The sequence below is a fragment of the Cupressus sempervirens genome, chromosome 8, assembly GCF_028749045.1.
Source record: "Cupressus sempervirens isolate cs-2001-9-10 chromosome 8, ASM2874904v1, whole genome shotgun sequence".
In the NCBI taxonomy this organism is placed as follows: domain Eukaryota; kingdom Viridiplantae; phylum Streptophyta; class Pinopsida; order Cupressales; family Cupressaceae; genus Cupressus; species Cupressus sempervirens.
Genome location: NC_143125.1, coordinates 118,595,576 through 118,614,024, shown reverse-complemented (window position 1 = coordinate 118,614,024; position 18,449 = coordinate 118,595,576). Strand labels below are relative to the sequence as shown.

At 32.8% G+C, this 18,449-nt stretch overlaps 1 protein-coding gene across 1 annotated transcript; it reads right to left on the bottom strand.

The window, feature by feature from the left end:
* Positions 1-991: 991 nt before the first annotated feature.
* LOC149541871 (histone H2B.5-like) lies at positions 992-1,450 on the bottom strand. The gene has a single exon (XM_089795663.1). It carries the CDS (start codon positions 1,448-1,450, stop codon positions 992-994), a length of 459 nt encoding a protein of 152 aa, XP_089651789.1.
* Between the last annotated feature and the right edge of the window lie 16,999 nt (positions 1,451-18,449).

Genomic DNA, 18,449 nt, shown 5'->3' with positions numbered 1-18,449 from the left:
CATCACATCGCATCCTGCTTTATTAATCAAACTAAATTATCTTTTAAGGGAGCTTTTATTCACTCATGAACATGACTTCACTCTATCTTATAAGGGTAAACTTACGGTAAAATAAAATTTAATAATTGTTGCTCACTGTTTCAGTTTAAAAGGAAACAACAAATAATTTAAATGTGCTTTTGAAACATGACTAATTAAACTTAAAATAAAAACTGAGAGACTCTTGTTTCCAATAACCAGTTTCTTATAATCTGAATCTTAAACAAAAAGATTTCCACAGTACACCAAATGTAGCGTATAGGACACTTACAATAAACTTTAGCAACTTATATTATACTTATATTATTCACAGTTAACTGAGAAAAATTAAGAGATTATTGTTTCTAATAACCACATCCCTAAATATAAATCTTACGAAGAAAAATAATAATAATTCTCCCTGAACTTCCACGTATTCACCATTCACTACTGCTTCAGAGCTTCCACACAAAACCATTTTAACATTTTAAATAAAAAAACATATACTAAACAAGCCTTCTGTATACATCCACCTTGAATAAACTCGTAAATATTCAAATAAAAACCTAATCCAGATAAGTAGAAAATTCGGTATGACGCTGAAAAGCCTACAGCTAAACCTAATCTAGAGTAGATAACCTTCCTCGTGACTAAATTCATTAAAATCCAAGACATTAAAATGAGACATCTTTACAATAACCAGATTATTATACTATAAATCTTACATAACATCAAAAAAATCCACAGCGTACGTTCCATAATGTAGGATAATAACCATAAACTATAGCTGTATATATTTCATATGTTCTTTAAATTAAGACCCCAGTTCAACATTAACTTCCACGCATCAAGTTTAACATAATTCCTCCTTCAAAACTTCCATATAAACCCATTGTAACATAAACCCAAAACCTAAACAAGCCTACTATAGATACCCACATACAAGAAAAACCCTAAAATCTTCCAGGAAAACTTAAGCATGAGCCTTAGAAAACTTGGTAACAGCCTTACTTCCTTCAGAAGCAGCATGCCTAGCCAGCTCTCCAGGAAGAACAAACTTGACAGCCGACTCAATTTCTCTGGAGGAGAGAGTCAGAATGTTGTTATATTTGAGCAGAGAAGCAGCCTCAAGAGTTAGCTTATCAAAGATATCAATCATGAAGCTCTCCATGATATCCATGGCAGCACTGGATATTCCCTTGGTGGGATGCACTTGTTTCAACACCTTGTATATGAACCTCTTGTAACTCTCCGCACTCCTCTTCTTCTTCTTAGTCTTACTATTCTCAGATTTGAGTACTGATTCCTTGGTGGGCTTGAACTTCACATTCTTTGCCATTTTCTGCTTTGGAATAGAATTAACTTCATTAACATGTGCTTTCATACCATCTCCTTTTACAGCTGTGGAAGCCTTAGAAGCTTTTGGAGCCATGGATTTTATTGACTGGTGGCAAAAATTTCAGCTTGAAATTTTAAACAATTCTCAAATGCATGAGTATGAGAATGGATTGAATAAATGCTCCATTTAAAGCGTTGTTTGTGGGAAGTGAAAGCATACGTACAAGGACTTTTCACCGGCTCCAAATATCTTTCGGAGAGATTGTGGGCTTGTGTGGAATTGAATGTTGTGTACCTTTTGTAGATTTTGGTCTTATTTTGTTGTCTTGGGAAGGATGGCATTCATTGCAAGATAATATTAGGGCAGGTAGTTTTGTTTGTGAGATATATTTGAAATTGTTCAATTAATTAGTATTTGTACTATTTGTAATGATTTGTCATTTATATTATTAGTATTTGTTGTAGGGTATATAATATTTGTAATCAAATTTTATTAACTAATTAAAATTAATAAAACTTATTTTAAAGATGTTAAATTTTTAACTTTTAATATGATTAAAATTATTTTTTATTTTAAAGAAAAGCAATAAGTGATATATCTATTATGAGGATTTGTAATTTATAAATATAAATAATATATGTTATAGTGTAAAATATTTTAATATTATCGAATCAAAATTACTTTTTATAATGATTAGAAAAAAATTTAAAATTATTTGATAAAACCAATAAATTTCATTTCATCAAAACTATTTATTATATTTAATATATTCTCATAAAATTTATCATTTTTTCTTAAATGATTCAAAATTTCACCAGCTATGTTATTTGTCCATTAATTTTTCTTCTAATTATTTTTTATTATATAATACTACTTGACTAATAATCATTATGTTTCATATTTTAAAATTATATTTATTATATTAAATTTAATAAATTTAATTATGTTAGATATGTAATATATTGATTACTATAATTATATTTAATTATTCTACAAATACTCACTTGGTGTAACTGTTAAAATATTGCAGATTATTGAATTAATTATATTGCAGATTGTTGAATTAATTTCAACGGATCAAAAATTACTATTTTTTGGCATGTAAATATTTACAAAGTTTAATATTTTTTTAATGAAATTTTTGTATTATGAAAAATATTTTTTTAAGAATTGATTGGCTGATTTGATTTGTGTTTTTTTTCGTTGGATTAAACATTAGTTTATATTTTTATTTGTTACTTATAATTATTTCTATATTTATTTGATGAATATAAAATAAATATAAAAATTAACAATTTTGTATGACAATATCTATCTATTTATTTTTTCTTTATTAAATTTATTTCAGGCTACACATGTTTACTTTAACTAACTTTTATATATCCTTCATAAAATTAATATAACTATAATTTTTTTACATAATTACATAATGTTGTAATAAAAGTATTTAATTTATTATTTGAATCATAACTATGAAAATTTTTACCACAATGGAAGGGACTTAGTATCGAGGGGTTTGAAAAGCTCTAAAAAATGATAACACGTGTATTTATAGCCACCACACATGTACTAAAAATAATAGAAGACTCATTAACAATATTTGTATTTTAAAATAGTATCATAAGAAAAACAATAAATTCTATAGTAATTAATATATGGGAGATCAAAATTGAAGTCCTTTATTATAATTTTATTTTATTTATTTTGAAGAGGATTTAAAGTCAGCACTATCTAGTGCTTACAATATGAAATTTACTATTAAACTAATTTTTTTTATACTATCTAGTAAATCTGTAATAATTGTATTAAACTTTTAATTTAAAGATGACATTCATTACAAGAGAATTTTAAGATAGGTAGGATAGATTGTTTTGTTCGTGAGATGTCGAATCAATAATTTTTAAAAATTTGAATTGGCTAAATGTATTTATGAGCAAGTTGGGTAGATGATTTTAGTTAAAAGATGTATTTGAAATCGTGATATATTAGAAATTATTTAATTAGTTATTATTTGTATTATTTATTTATTTGTCATATGTCAAATTTGTTTAGGGCATGAATTGTAGTTCATCTTTTTAGTTAAGATGTCTTGCAAATTCAAGACATCTTGACTAAAAAGATATTTCAATATAATGTTAATTGTTGGTCAATTTACATTATTAAGCAATGCATCTCTCTTCCAATTAGGGGAATAAACTCAGTAGCCATGGGAGTCCAAGGACCAATACATATATGATATCGTTATAGATCCCAATTATCACTTCTAAAAAGTCCAAAAATGATAATACGTGTACTACTAGTCGATAATACATTTAATTTTACCAAAGAAGGACCCATTAACAATATTTGTATTTTAAGATAACATTATAAGTAAAACAATACATTTTATTTTAATTAATATACGAGAGAGTAAAATTGAAGTCCTGCCAAGGCATTTCCTTATTTGAAAGGAGTGAGCTGAAATCGTTGATCAGTGAGGCCTCACCTGATCTGTCATAGCCTAGATGATCTATTTATATTTTGAAGCTCCTGAATCAATGTTTTGATACACTTTTAAGACTATATGATTATGTTATTTTAATATCTAGATTTTGATAATCTACACTTATGTCTGCACATTAGGACCTAATTAATGTATTTAATTATTCCATTTAATGTTCTAAATTATTGTAATTACTTTAATAGAAACTGAATTATAGAAATGCTTGAAATGTCAAATTGTAATGTTTAAGTAGAAATTAGTGTTAAAGGATAGATTGTGATATGCACTAGGACCTAATTCACATGCCTAATGACTTAATAGTCATGGATTCAATATTTCATCACTATGATAGAAAATAGATTATGAGGTTATTCAAAATGTTAATTTGATCATGTTAAGTAAAGATCAATGTTGATATGCAAGGATTGATATTTTAATGTTTTGAATGTTTTATATGAAAATTTATTAGAAAAGGGAAAGTTAATTCGAAATGATGACATATGCAAACCTAATGTTGAATGTGATAATGACTTATTGCACTCATTTATATATTCCTTATATGATTTTCTTGGACTACTGATACTCAAGTTTGGTGTGCATGAGATATAACCACATAATTAATTGGGGAATCAAGGCTCAAACCCATGTGAACATGACATATCCAAGGTTGGATATGTGGAAAGATTTAGACCCTGTTGTAATGTGTTTTATTTTGTAATGTGAATGGTATGTGTGTAATAGTTGAATCCATGTATTATTGGAGACAAGTCACTGTAAATGTAATGTGTTGTTTTTGTGTCACTTGACACTTGTGTTGTCCACATGGAAATGACTTGGTATTTAGGGTTTTGAGAAAAGTAACCTAACCTAAACCTAACCCTACCATAGTACCCAAGTTAACCTCACTTTGGAAGATGTTAGGATAAGTCCCTATTCATTTGAAATTCGAATTCCAACTTTCCCTTAAGTTTTAGGGATGAAAAAGTGGTCTAAGGGGGTCATTTTGGTGAAAATAAGTGCCCTCATGATAGTAGTTTGGGTTGGGGGTCTAAATTTAACCTTTAGTGGACCTAGGTGACCTTGGAGACCTTCCTAACTAGTCACTTTCATAGAATTTTGAAATTGAAGAGTTCACAAGTTTTCCCCCACTTGGTCAAGGTTGCAATTTTAGAAAGGGGCAAGGGTACTAGAAAAGGGAGGCTTCTTGTTAGAGGAATTTTTACCTAATGTGAGAATTTAGAGGCTTTTTAGGGGGTTTGGGGAGAATTAGTGAGTTGTTCACCCACTCTCTAACTTTGGAGACTCTTAGGATTTGAAGATTTTGAAGGGAAGGAAAAGGGAGCTCCTCCTCAACTTTTCAACACCATTTTTGCAAAGGACCAAGGTTGGTGCTTATTTCCCATGGAGATTTTTTCTTTCATTTTGAAGATAGATATTTGTGTTGCATTCATGAGCATGTAGGAAATGAGAATGTCATTGCAAGTACATTTATTTTGTTATACTATATTAGGTTGTGATGTGGGGAGTATACAAGTTGGTTGTATTGTTATCTTGTTCTTTTTATTTTTCTTTTTATAGGAGTGTTGTTCATGAGTGTGAGGACCTTGCTTCCCCTTTGGGAAGGGAAGAGAAGTTTAGGGTGAAGGGCTTAGTTGGGCTTGACAATTTAGTTGAGAAACTTGGAGTATGGGCTCCATTGTGTGCCATATTCATTCATATCTTGCTTTGGGAGTGACAAGGGAAGTATGGTGGAGAGAGGAAGTTCATGGAGTATGGGCTCCAAGAAAGCTATAGTTGATGGTAGTGTGTTTGAGAATTTATTGTGAAGAGGAGGATGATTTTGAAATGGTTCCATTTGTGAACCATTATGAAATATACCTTGGGGTGGGAGTTTTCTAGTGTTATAATTTAATGTATATGATACTTGGTTTGAGCCTGGTTCCCCTAGCTCAGGGGTGGTCTCCTTGGAGGCCTATGGTTGGGTGAAGAGTACCCATGGTTCTTGTTGTTTTTGTATTTTCTAATTGTAGATTTTGTGCTCTTTGGATTCAAGGAGGATCTAGGGTTACCCCATGTGTTGAGGAAGCAAGGAATAAGATATGTCATTGTGTAATGCAGTTGAAAGGATGAGATCTCTCTCTAAGTCATTGAATATTTCATTGTAAAGATGCACCCTCCATTTATGTCTTTGGTGTATTATATTCTAAAAGGGAGATCTTCATTTTATGTACATCATTGTGAAATGTAATATCATGGAAGAGATGATAATCTTGGGAGATGATTATAGTTGATTGCATTGTAGTTATAATAACATTCATTTAGATGGATTGAAATGAGAAGATTATTGTATCATAATAGTCATAGTTGAATGAAAAAGGGATTCATCTCCAAGGGTAATGTATTGCTTGGGACACTCAAGGAATGAGCATGCATATATAGAATCATACTCATTTGAATAATGGAATAATACAAGTGATTGCATTTTAAAATATTGTTCATGAAAAGAAAACTCATTGTGCATTAGTTTAATTAGAAATGTCAATTAAAGTTCTATTAATGATATGAAAGGTTAACCTAATAGATTTATGCTTGATCATGTTTCAAATGTATTTCATCTGTTAAGTTCATTGTTCAAGTAATTTTGAATAGATGCATTAATCTAGATATTTACTTTGGAATATTAAAATAATACCATATTAATATGAAGCCAAGTTTCATAATATCATGGTTGATTAGAGAAGGCAAATCAAATAGATACTAGAGTAAAAACAATCAAAGGGGAACACAGTGACAAGTTAAAACTATAGGCTGGAAGAGAGTATTGCACTCTCTAGAAAATGTATGGGGAGGGAGAAATAATCCACTCCCTAATTATAGACCAATAAAATATTCAAGAGAATATTCCTCAAAATCTTCTAAATAGAAAAAGTCCCAAGATACAATGAGCATAATGTTACCCTAGTTCAAAAAGAAAGCTAACTTATAAACAAATCCATGACTAGGACTTGTGTAAAAAAAAGAAGTCACATTACAAAAAAAGATAATATATATGTTATAATAATAACAATGCCCCTACCTATACCTATCATTTCCAAGTCGACCTGCTTTTAAAAGTGGGCAAGCCATTTTTTAAAAGGGGTATATATTTACCAATGTGGTACATGACCACTCTCCAAGACCCATCACTCCCTTTATAAAAGGGGAAACCCACATTATTTTAACAAAATAAAATTAAATCATGATTAGTTTTACTTGACCCCACATCAATCCCAACCCTTCTCTCTCCCCTCACACATACACCATATCCCAAGGTAGGCGCCAAGAGGGGGAGAATGAAAATATAGTCACATCTCCAACCCCATCGGTCAATAGACCCATGTCATACTGTCATTCTATTCAATGGCTACAAGGCAACATATGTGCACCCCTAACCAATGTTAAATAGTTGAAGTCTTATATACTTCTATTGAATATTGGTGCATATATGTTTCACCATAGATGAAAACGTCACCTTAGTGGACCCACATTAATTACCATTTTGTAGGCATGTGACATTCCCAAGTGCATGGTAACCTTGATTGAAACACTCAAGAAGACATTGCCAAGTGTGAAGTTAGGCACGTAGGGTATGGGAAAAGAAGTAGTAGTGAGGGCTTAGAAATAAGGGGGCATGTGTGGGATGGGGAATTGTTAAGTGGTTAAGGTAGGAATTAGTGTTAGTAATTAGTGTAGGGCATAGTTAGTTAAGAGATCGATAATGGGGCATGTTGATGGGTGGTAGTTAGAATTTTGCTAGATGATAGGAATATTTGTTTAGAAATGGTATAGTAAATAATATAATTTGATTGGGGGATTTTGATGGTAAATTCTTAAGTTAGTTAAGATATAGTATATAGTAAGTAGATGTTAAGAGGTACATTTAGTAATAGGTGAATGTTAGTAGGATAGTTAGTGTTAGTCGATTAGTAAATAAGATAGTATAGTAAGATAATTTTGTTTGAATTTTGTAGATTAGTAATAATTGATGGCTTAGAATAAATAATTTAATAAATGAATGATTAAATTGTAAGTTGGTATGATTACCATGTTAGTAAAAGTGGAGGCTAGGGGTTATTAACAAGAACCCTTTGTTAGTAATAATAGTTTATTTTAGTAATGAATATAAATAAATTGGTTGATAGATAATGTGAGATGATATAGTCAATAGTTAGTATGGTATTAATGAATTTGTGAGCGAGATAGTATAATAACAAGTTTAAATAATAGTTACAATGATAATTTAATTCACACTAGTGTGTAGGAAGTTAGGAGTAGTAACATCCATTTATCAATTAGTAATTTATAAAATTTTAGATTTGAAAATTAAAAAGTAGCTATTGAAATTATATGTATAGACTTAAATATTTTATTGTTAACTCTACCAATTTCACACATTTTAAACATTCATAATACTTAACATACACACTATGTAATATATATAATGTGAGATGAAGAGCAATTGATATACAAAAATAAACATGATATAAAAAATGAAGAGATGAAGACAATTATGTATATCCATTTGGGTATCTAGTTAAGCAGTGTCATGAGTCATGACTTAAATTTAAACATGGATGTTACAAATATAGTATATATTATAAAAGAAAGAAATTATATAGTGTTTGACCCCAAACACAAATATGAACTTATTTATCGACATCCTTCTTAATACAATTCAATTGTGAAGCTATGTTCAAAAGAACATATGTGATGTCTAAGGCCCAATGCGAATTATTAATGCAACATGATACTCATAAGTGTATTACACTATACTAAATTAATGATTAAAGAGATCCTCTTCTATAAGAAAAAGTAGTAGGTATAAACACATACCATACTCTAATGAGCATAACCATTACTAGAATACCTTGAGTAGATGTATTATGAATGCCTAACTAATCAACATCCTAGTTGCAACATGCATATTTCAATTTGTGACTCCTTAAGATTGTCTTTCAAAAAAAATGTAGTTGTGTTTTTTCCTTATAAAATTTGGGCATGACAAGATCAATGCTTCAAAACCTATTAGAAGGTTGAATGACCATAAAAATTTGAGTGGCCATCGAATTTTTTTAGTCACTATTTAAAACTCTCTCCACATTTTGTATTTGTAGGGCTGCCTCCAATGTGTTTGTCACTTCCTCTCCTTTGATCTCAGCCCTTCATCACTCTACATTATCAATTATGTCTCCCATCTCTGGCCTCTCTATGTATTAAAACTCATATTTGATGTGATTTATACTTGCACTATTGCTATCTGTTGGAAATATTCAAGATATAACAGTTTACTGAGTCACCTAATCTGCAGTATATAGACATTCATAACACATAAGCACAGAGATTTTGGTGACCCAGAAACCTTCCAAAATAGAAAGTAAAACTGGGGTGGGGATGAAACCCACAAATCTTCTTTACTGCAGTAGGAAGTTAGCCGGTTAAGGCATACAATGATCACTTCTGGTGATCTGCCCTGTTAGGAGCATAAAGGATTGTTATATCCACCTTGTTAAAGGATTTGAAACATACTTCATAAGTATGCACTCTGTTAGGAGATTTAATACAAAGACTGTTAGGTCTACCCTGTTAAAGGATTTATAAAAACTGATTCACCTGTTAGAATGAAACAGTGGATCTGAATACAACTGATTGCTGATAAGATCCGCTATGCTCTGATTGTCCTTGATATGACAGATAAAACATTTCTGCTCCAATGCTGACCTTGCTGAAAACCTTCAAAATTCAGCTTACATGCTTTCGCACACATTCTTCACATACTTCACACATTTTTAGGATGATACAATACATTACATATATATACCATCCAAGTTAAAATTACATGCAATAGTCGGCTGAATAAAAGTAGACAAAATTTAACTGAGTCGGCCAAATAGCAAAACAAACTCGGTAGAACAAACTTCTTTGTTTACCGACTGAGCTCGGTTAACACTGAGTCCTATGTTAACCGACCGAACTCGGTTAACACTGCATCCGTCTTTACTCGGTTAATATTGAGTTCTTAATTAACCGACCGAACTCGGTTAATGCTGAGTTCTTAGTTATCCGACTGAACTCGGTTAATACTAAGCTCTATGTTAACCGACCGAACTCGGTTAACACTGAGTTCTATGTTAACCGACTGAATTCGGTTAACACTGAGTTCTTCTTTACTCGGTTAATACTGTGAGAAAAGTGTTGTCACTAATGGCAAATAACTTTATGCCAACAATCATGTTAGCTTATCAATGAGTTTTAAATTATAAAAAACTATTAAATATTTCATAATGAGTTTTTAATTGTTTGATATAAATGTTATTGCCAAGCTATTTTTTTAACATTGTATTTGTAAAGTTACCCTAGCTTTCTGACTATTGATGTATACGATTATTTTTAATTTATAAGGTCAAACCATAGGATTTTCTTACTTTATATTAATAGTTATACAATTATAAAAGAATATAGGTACAATATTTTTGTATGGTTCTTTGATCTTGTGCTATTTGATTATCTCATGGACCTATGCCTACAAAGCTCTGATTGAATTGATATTAAATATCCCTCAGAATCTTCACTTTCTTTATAGTTTGTTACATGTATGATGTTATTATAAAATATAGAACTCAAAAGAAATTATAAGGCAGAGTTGGAGAGTGCCTTAAGAAGAAAAATAAAATATGACTTGTATGTTGAAGAAATTAAGCTTGGAAAATAAGTCAACTTTGACTATTTAACACTTTTAGTCTAGGAATGAAAATATTAAAAATGTGGCTTGTTAATATTTTAAATGGAGTATATTTAGATCATTATGTATATAGATGTAATATAGTATATATAAAATAAAAATATATTTAAATAATTATCTTTATTTTAGTTTTCAAATTTTCTATTGGTTTTAAAAAAAAATTATTATGTTTTAAATTTATTTGATCAAAATCTAAAAATAATTTAATTTGAAAAAGAAAAACCTATTTTGGTGTTTATTATTGTTGTTTTTGAAATGAAAAGTGGCCAAAACAAGGGGGTCGACCCTTACAAAAAAAAGTTGGTAACCAACACACTACTAGAAAACACCTATAAAATTAACAAGGTGCCATCAAGTCACATAGACAATAACAACCCAAAATCACCTGTAAAAGCAAGCAAAACTAACAGAAGTCTATAATAAACTAACCAAGTGAAGTTCAGGATCATATAACCAAACACGTAAACCTAAAACTATAGAGCTTAAACACAATATAAAGTTCTAAATAAAAACTATTGGCTTGAACAGGCCAACCCAAGTCTTAGTAACAACAGTAAACCAACAACTAAGTTGTAGCATAAAACAAACAAAAACTAGGAACCTTAAGTCCCTCAAAAACATTCAAATTTTTTCTTTTTCTTTTTCTTTTCCTTTCCCAACCAGAAGGACTTGAGCCTAGTCATCAGCAAGGAACTTGTAGAGGAGCTTATTATCTTCCATGTCCATCCCCGAATCATCCTTCTCCTATGCTAGCAATTGGAGGGTGGTAGCTGTTGCATGTGTGACCTTTAGTGCAAATTTTGAGAAAGAATGAAATCCTTCCTCCAAGGTTCTAATGCTTTTTTCCAATGGTGTAGTTGTTTCATTATGTTCCTCCTCTTTTATATTCCCTTCCTTATTAGCCTTTCCAGGTCCCTCATTAGTCTTTGTTGAATAAATTCCATCCTACAAAACTTGAGGGTTAATAAAAACATTACATTTTTCTTTTTCCAAGGAGGAAATGGTGATGGGGAAGTGTCTACTTTGTTACTATGCTCACACAAAGTTATGGGATGAAGGGTGAAACTGGCCAAAACGTGAGTCTTGGCGGTAATGTCATTACCACCCGACTCCAGGGTATTACCAGTAGATGCCTAGGAATTATCCACTGAATTTTCACTTTTCTCTTTTTTCCCTTCTTCGTTATCTCTCTTTGAATCAGAGAGATTCTCCTCCTCTAGCTCCCTTTCCTTGCTCTCAGAGCTCTCCTCTTCCTCCTCCTCCACCCTATATCTTTTGGATTTATGCATGTACCTAGCTTGGGATTTAGCCAGCCTTCCCTAACTTCTCCTACCCTTTCCCCCTCCCTCCTCTTTCAACTCCTCAATTTCCACCACAACAGGTTTTTCAACCTTAATATTTTTACACCCTTTTTTTCTATAGCCGACTCTGGTTTTTTCCTTTTCTTACCATCTCCATTGGGGGAGGGCTGTGGGGAGTGGCTTTTGGTATCTGTGCTATTACTCACAGGGGGGAGGATTTTTTATTTTGGCACTAGCTATCAACCACTATAGCCCTAGGGGGACATAGGGTGAGGTGGAACTGATAGAGCCTAAAGATTAAACCTTGGTGAATAATGGTAAAATTTAGAACCTTACCCCTTTTTCCCTAACATCATTTACCATATCCTTCAGAGAATGTAAGAGAAAAAATGGAATAGAAATGAAATCCCTTTTTGTAAAATGATTAAGTAGTAGAAAGTGATAGTAATAGTAAACTCCAAACCTGCCTTCAAGCATAAGGTATTTCATAATCACCAAGCAGGCATTATCCCACAAAGCCAAAATCTTGTCCCTTCTGAATCTTCCCCTATACCTTACTAGTTCTTCATTCTCCTCAAAAAAGTTACTTATACTAGCCTCGTTCATAGTTTTTGTGACCTTCCACCATTTTTCCCCCCTCATGGACAACATAGTCACCATTGCAATCACTTCCTCATTAATTTGGGATGTAATGCCATTCCAACTGTTCACAAATTGGAGTGCACAATTTTTGTCATATCCCACCATTGCCTGTATGTAGGGAAGAAATCCCCCCTCCTTCAACAGAAACCAAGCTACCATTCTGTCTTCAAAATTTTCAATCTTCGGTGGTTCCAATCTATTTAAATCTCCATCCATCTCCTCCTCATTGGTTTTTGACCCCCCCTCCTTAGCAATTCACATTTGAATTTCCTTACTGTTGAGATTCTTGAAAAAGTTGATCACCAAAAACAAAGCAATTCTACTATTAACTCCAACAAGGGATTTAATTGTCTCCCAAACCAATTTTTGAGTTGTTTCAAAATTCCAATCAAAATTATGATGGGATTCACTTGTACTTAGCATTATTATTCTCACATCCCTGAATGCACTGACAGCCTTGGTACTAAGAACTATCATACTTTTGAAGAGAAAATAATTCAAATTTTTCCTTGTGTTACCATTATGGTGAAGTAATTGCCACCTCAAAGCACCCCTATTTATTATCTAATCAGTACAATACAATCTTATCAACTTCCCCTTAAACTTTCCATCAAATTTAACACATTTTGTCTTCCCAGGTATAATGTTACCAAAATTGGCAGTGACCATTATTTGCCAAATCATGCTTAATTTTTTCTCCCCTCCTTTTCCTTGCCAATCAAGGCCTTCATTTCCTCCAAATTTTCTAAGTTTCTCCAGCATGTCAAATTCATTACTTCAAAACCCATGGTGGCGGCAACATTTGCCACCCTATTTCCTTCTCTATAAATATGTTGTAATTGGACTTTCTCCATCCCATCTACAATATGTCTTATATCCATAATAACATTTAGGTTGTTCCGGCTAGGTTTAGAGACTTCCTTCACCAAATCAATGATTAAATTGGAATCCCTTTCTATGGTTATTTCCTTTATTTGCATTTCCCTTACCAATTGCAAGCCCCAAAGTAAAGCCATTGCTTCAACTAGATTATTACTTCCTCCTCCAACATTCCCAAAATAAACTATCAGCACATCTCCATTTCTATCTCTTAGCACACCACCCATCGCTCCTATACTCCCTTTTGTAGCACCATCAAAATTTAGCTTTTGCTGAGTTAAGGTTGGTGGTTGCCATTTTTTTTTCTATCTCTTTAAGACTTTGGAGCTATCAAAATGATTGAAACCCTCCTAGATACCCCATCTCTTAGCTATTTTTTTTCCTTTTCCACTTGGTTCTTCATTTAGCAGTCATTATATTTTCCCTTGTCAATTTCTTCATGATACCCATGACAACCTCCTCTAGTTTTTCCTCCTCCCAAAAGATTCTATTGTTTCTTTCTTTCCAAATGTGCTAGCAAATATAAGGAGGAACACTTTTCCATAGAAGTATTAGTTTAGGGTGATAGAAGGGAGAATCCCAATTTTCCACAAATTGACTTAAGTTATCTTTCAACACCCAACACAATCCCAGTTTCCCCCAAACAATCTCCCATATCATCAAAGTATATGGGCATTTTAGAAACAAATGGGAGATACTCTCCTCTTCTCTTTTGCAAAGGTAACATCTATTTGGTACCATAAAACCCCTTTTTTCAGATTGTCTAACATTAAAATTTTGCCATGCCGAACAGTCCACCAAAAAAACTTAATTTTGGGGAGGAGATTGCTTATCCAAACTTTACTCCAGATTAAGGGGTCCAAATCTTTACTCCATAGATGTTTGTAAGCCAATTTTACTATAAAGTTTCCACTAGGCATTAATTCCCATACCATTTTATCTTCTTGAATTAGAATTGGGATTCTTTGTGTTTTCATCAATTCTTCCAATTCTTTAAGGAGCTGAATATCCTCCTGTGAATACGTATCATTTTACAATTTCTTCCACCTTCTTTCCTGATCAATATAATCCACCACACACAGTCCTATCACCTCCTTTAGCTTGTCCATTAGTCTTCTAAATTTGCTATAAACCACCAGTTTCCTTCCCATCTAACTATCTTCCTAGAACCTTATTTTGTGCCCATTACCCAAGATCCATCTGATCCCCTGCCTTACCAGCCCCCTACTTCTAATAATATTCATCCATATTTTGGAACCTCTTGAGAGATCATTGTATACACTAATCTAATGTGCTAAGAACACTAATTTAATGAAAATAAAAGTATTCACACATTAAACCACCATAACATATAAGAGAGACTAAGATAAGCCCTCAACTGAGAATATGAACCATTAAGAGGTTCTCTCAATGAATGCCTTTCTTGTTTTGGGGATGAGTCTATTTGCTTGGATTTGGTATGTGTGCTTAAGTGCTCAAGATGGCTTCAATGGATGGAGATGGGTAATGGCAAATTGGTAGCTTTGTGAGCTCTCAATTTGGCATTATAAGGGTATGGGTATGGATTTGGCTCTCAAAATAGCATTATGACTTTACTAAAAGGATTGTGATGAAATGGCTTAGGAGGGGATTCAATTTATAGGCCAAGGGGTAGAGGGATGGATGGATTAGATGCAAGGAGAGATGAAAGCTTAAGGAGGGCTAGGATGCACTCAAAGGAGAGTACATGGATTGTGCTTGTTTAGTACCAATGGGAAGGTGACACTTGTCACAAGGAGGATGAGTGTGAGAGGATAGGATAAGGGGTTGGTTAAAGGCTTGATGAGGGAGGTTGAGTATGTAAGAGGGATGTAAGAGTCATGAGTGGGAGAGGTGTAAGAGTCATGAGTGGGCTTGTAAGAGCATTTAAGGGTTTGTGGGCTTCATCAAGTTTGTGGTTGGGATATTTTGAGGGGAGACTTTGGTTTGGTTTAGGAAAGTCTTAAACTTGTTTAGGGAATGTGAAAAAATTAGGGGGTGGATTAGGCTTGGGTTTAGGATTAGATTAGGGATGTTAGAGATGTGCAAGTGGATGGCATTAATGAGGTTAGGTGAGTTAGTGGCTAAGCTTGGTTAGTATGGGTGGATGGGGTGGATTAGGCTAAATGGAGGATTAGGAATAAGTTAGGGGCTTTTAGATTTGAGGGATTTATTTATCAAATAGATTTATTTAATAAATGGAGATTTTGGAATTAGAGAGGATAATAGGATTTAATTGATAAATGATAGGCTATTTGATTTATCAATTAGGGCTATAGATGATTAATTAAATTAATCAGCTAGGGGATGGCAAAGGATTAATTAAATAAGAATTTAATTGATGATGCCTTTAGAGATGGCTAAATTAGATTACCAAAGTGGTGTAATCAAATTTAGGTTTCTAGAATCATTATTAACCAGATTGTGTGAGAATAGGGAGCTTGAGAGATATTTTTCTTTCGTGATACTGCACCAATTGATATTCAATTTTCCCAATCTCCATCCAACTTTTGCAAGGAGAGCCTTATTCAAGTCTCGAAGTCTTCTAACTCCCAAACCTCCCCTTTCCTTTGGTTTACAAACCTCCTGCCAACTAACTACGTTTAATTTATTCTTATTATCTGTTCTTGACCATATAAAGTTCCTCTATATTTTCTCTATTTTGTTAGCCATATTTTGATTAATCTTAAAAAGGGACAAAAAGTAAATTTGAATATCTTGGAGGGCCACAAAGAGTAACTATAACTTACCTGCATTACTCAGAATCTTCCCCTTCCATCCTGCCAGCTTCCTTTGGGTTCTTTCGACAATAGTGTTCCAAAATTCATTAGTCACCTCCCTAGTGGTTAGCAGTAGTCCAAGATATATATCTGAGAGGTTGGTCAACTAACAACCTAATATGTTCCTTATCCTCCTCTACATATTAAACTCAATATTGAAGAAGTAAAGCTTACTCTTAGAGTAGTTTATTTGTTGCCTTGAGCTTTCTTCATAGTTCTTAAGTATACTTTTCCAAGCCTTAGCTTGCATAATAGAGGATTCCCCAAATAGAAATGTGTCATCAACGAATTGCTATAACACCTTAGTATCAACAGTAGTTGCAGGTTTTATTCCTTTTACACATCCTGTGTTAACCAATTTAGAAAATGATCTCCCCAACACCTTTGCCACCATAATAAAAAGATAAGGAGACAATAGATCACCCTATCTTAGTCCTCTTTCCACAAAAAAAATTACCCCAAGGAGATCCATTTAGAAGGACAACATACTGAACTGTCCCTACCATCATCTTAATTAGTTTTATAACTCTATCATTAAACCCCACCCTTCCAAGCACATCATAAAGGAAATCCCACTTTACCTTATCATATGAACCTTAGATATATCTAGCTTGAAAGCCATACTAGGTTTTTTATTTTTTCCATAGAATGTATAATTTCATGTGTAGTAATTTTCGCATCAAGGATTTGTCTACCATGCACAAACCCCTTCTATGGTGTTCCTATAATATTTTCTCGGAACAACTTAATTCTATTGACTAACACTTTCGCAAATATTTTATACATTGTGTTATAGAGGCTTATCGGTCTAAAATCCAATAGACTCACTGGTGTTGGGATCTTGGGAACCAAGGCAATAAAGGTTTTATTTATCCTTTTTAACATCTTCCCTATTTTGAAGAAATCTCTAGTAGCCCATATCAATTCACCTTTGATGACTTCCCAAAAATGATGGAAAAATGTAGGGGGGAAGCCATCAAAACCAAGGGCCTTAAAGGATTTCATTGAGAACACAACCCTTTTCACTTCCTCTTCTATGATGTTACCTAAAATGTAATTATTTTCCACATCTATGAGCAACTGTGGGATTGTATTTATCAAACTTCTTTTGATAACCTGATTTCCTATATTGTTATCCTTCTTATAGGTCTTACAAAAATATTCTACCACATGTCTCCCCATCTCCTCTTGCTCTTTATATTCTCTTCCCCCTTCTCCTTCCAACCTATTTATCATGTTTCTTCTTTTATGATTGGAAGCAAACCTATGGAAGAAAGTAGTGTTCCTGTCTCACTTATTTAGCCATTGAATCCTCAATCTTTGCTTCCAATAAATTTCCTCCCTTAAAATGATGTCCTTCCATATTTTCTATATTATTCCTCCTCTTAAGTAACAACCTCCAAATTATTACCCCCCACAATCTCTTTTTGCAGCTTTTTAAGTTTTTCCTCCACTTCCCCTTTAATTTTAAACAAGTCACCAAAGGAATTGTTAGCCCAACCCTTAACATTCCTCCTAATATTGTCTAACTCATGTGTTAGTCTATACATAGTAGTACCATCAATTTTTATATTCCACTATTCTTGGATACAATCTTTAAATTTCAGGTGGGACTGCCACATAATTTCATATCTGAAAGGCTTTTGTCCTCCTCTTAAACTGTCCTCCCAATGAAACATTAGAGGGGAGTAATCTGAGATAGTTTTTGTGAGATTCTCTAGAAGAGAATTACCCAGTCTATCCCAATTCCTTGAGACCATTAATTTTTCCAATCTTACTTGGATTATCTCTCTTCCTTTTCTATTATTAGTTCATGTGAATGGGTTCCCTCTCAAATCAACATCAATAAAATCCATTCTACCCATTCTTCCAAGCTTTCAGGATTGTCTCTGTTTCCCCCTAATTTTTCTAAGTGATAGAGAGGGGTATTAAAGTCTCCCATACACATTAACTATTCATCTTTCATGGTATTGATAATCCTTTCCAACTTTCCTTCCTCTCCACTTTGTTGTTAGAAGCATAAATGTTAATAAGCCCCCATTTTTTGTTACTAGTTTGGAACTCCGTAATTATAACAATTTTGTCCTTCCATATTTCAGCACCAGTCATAGAACACATGTTCCACATGATCATAATACCCCCTAAGGCTCCCTCAACATCCATATGTTCAAAGGCAACTCTTAGATAGACATGACTAACTAGTCTAACAAAA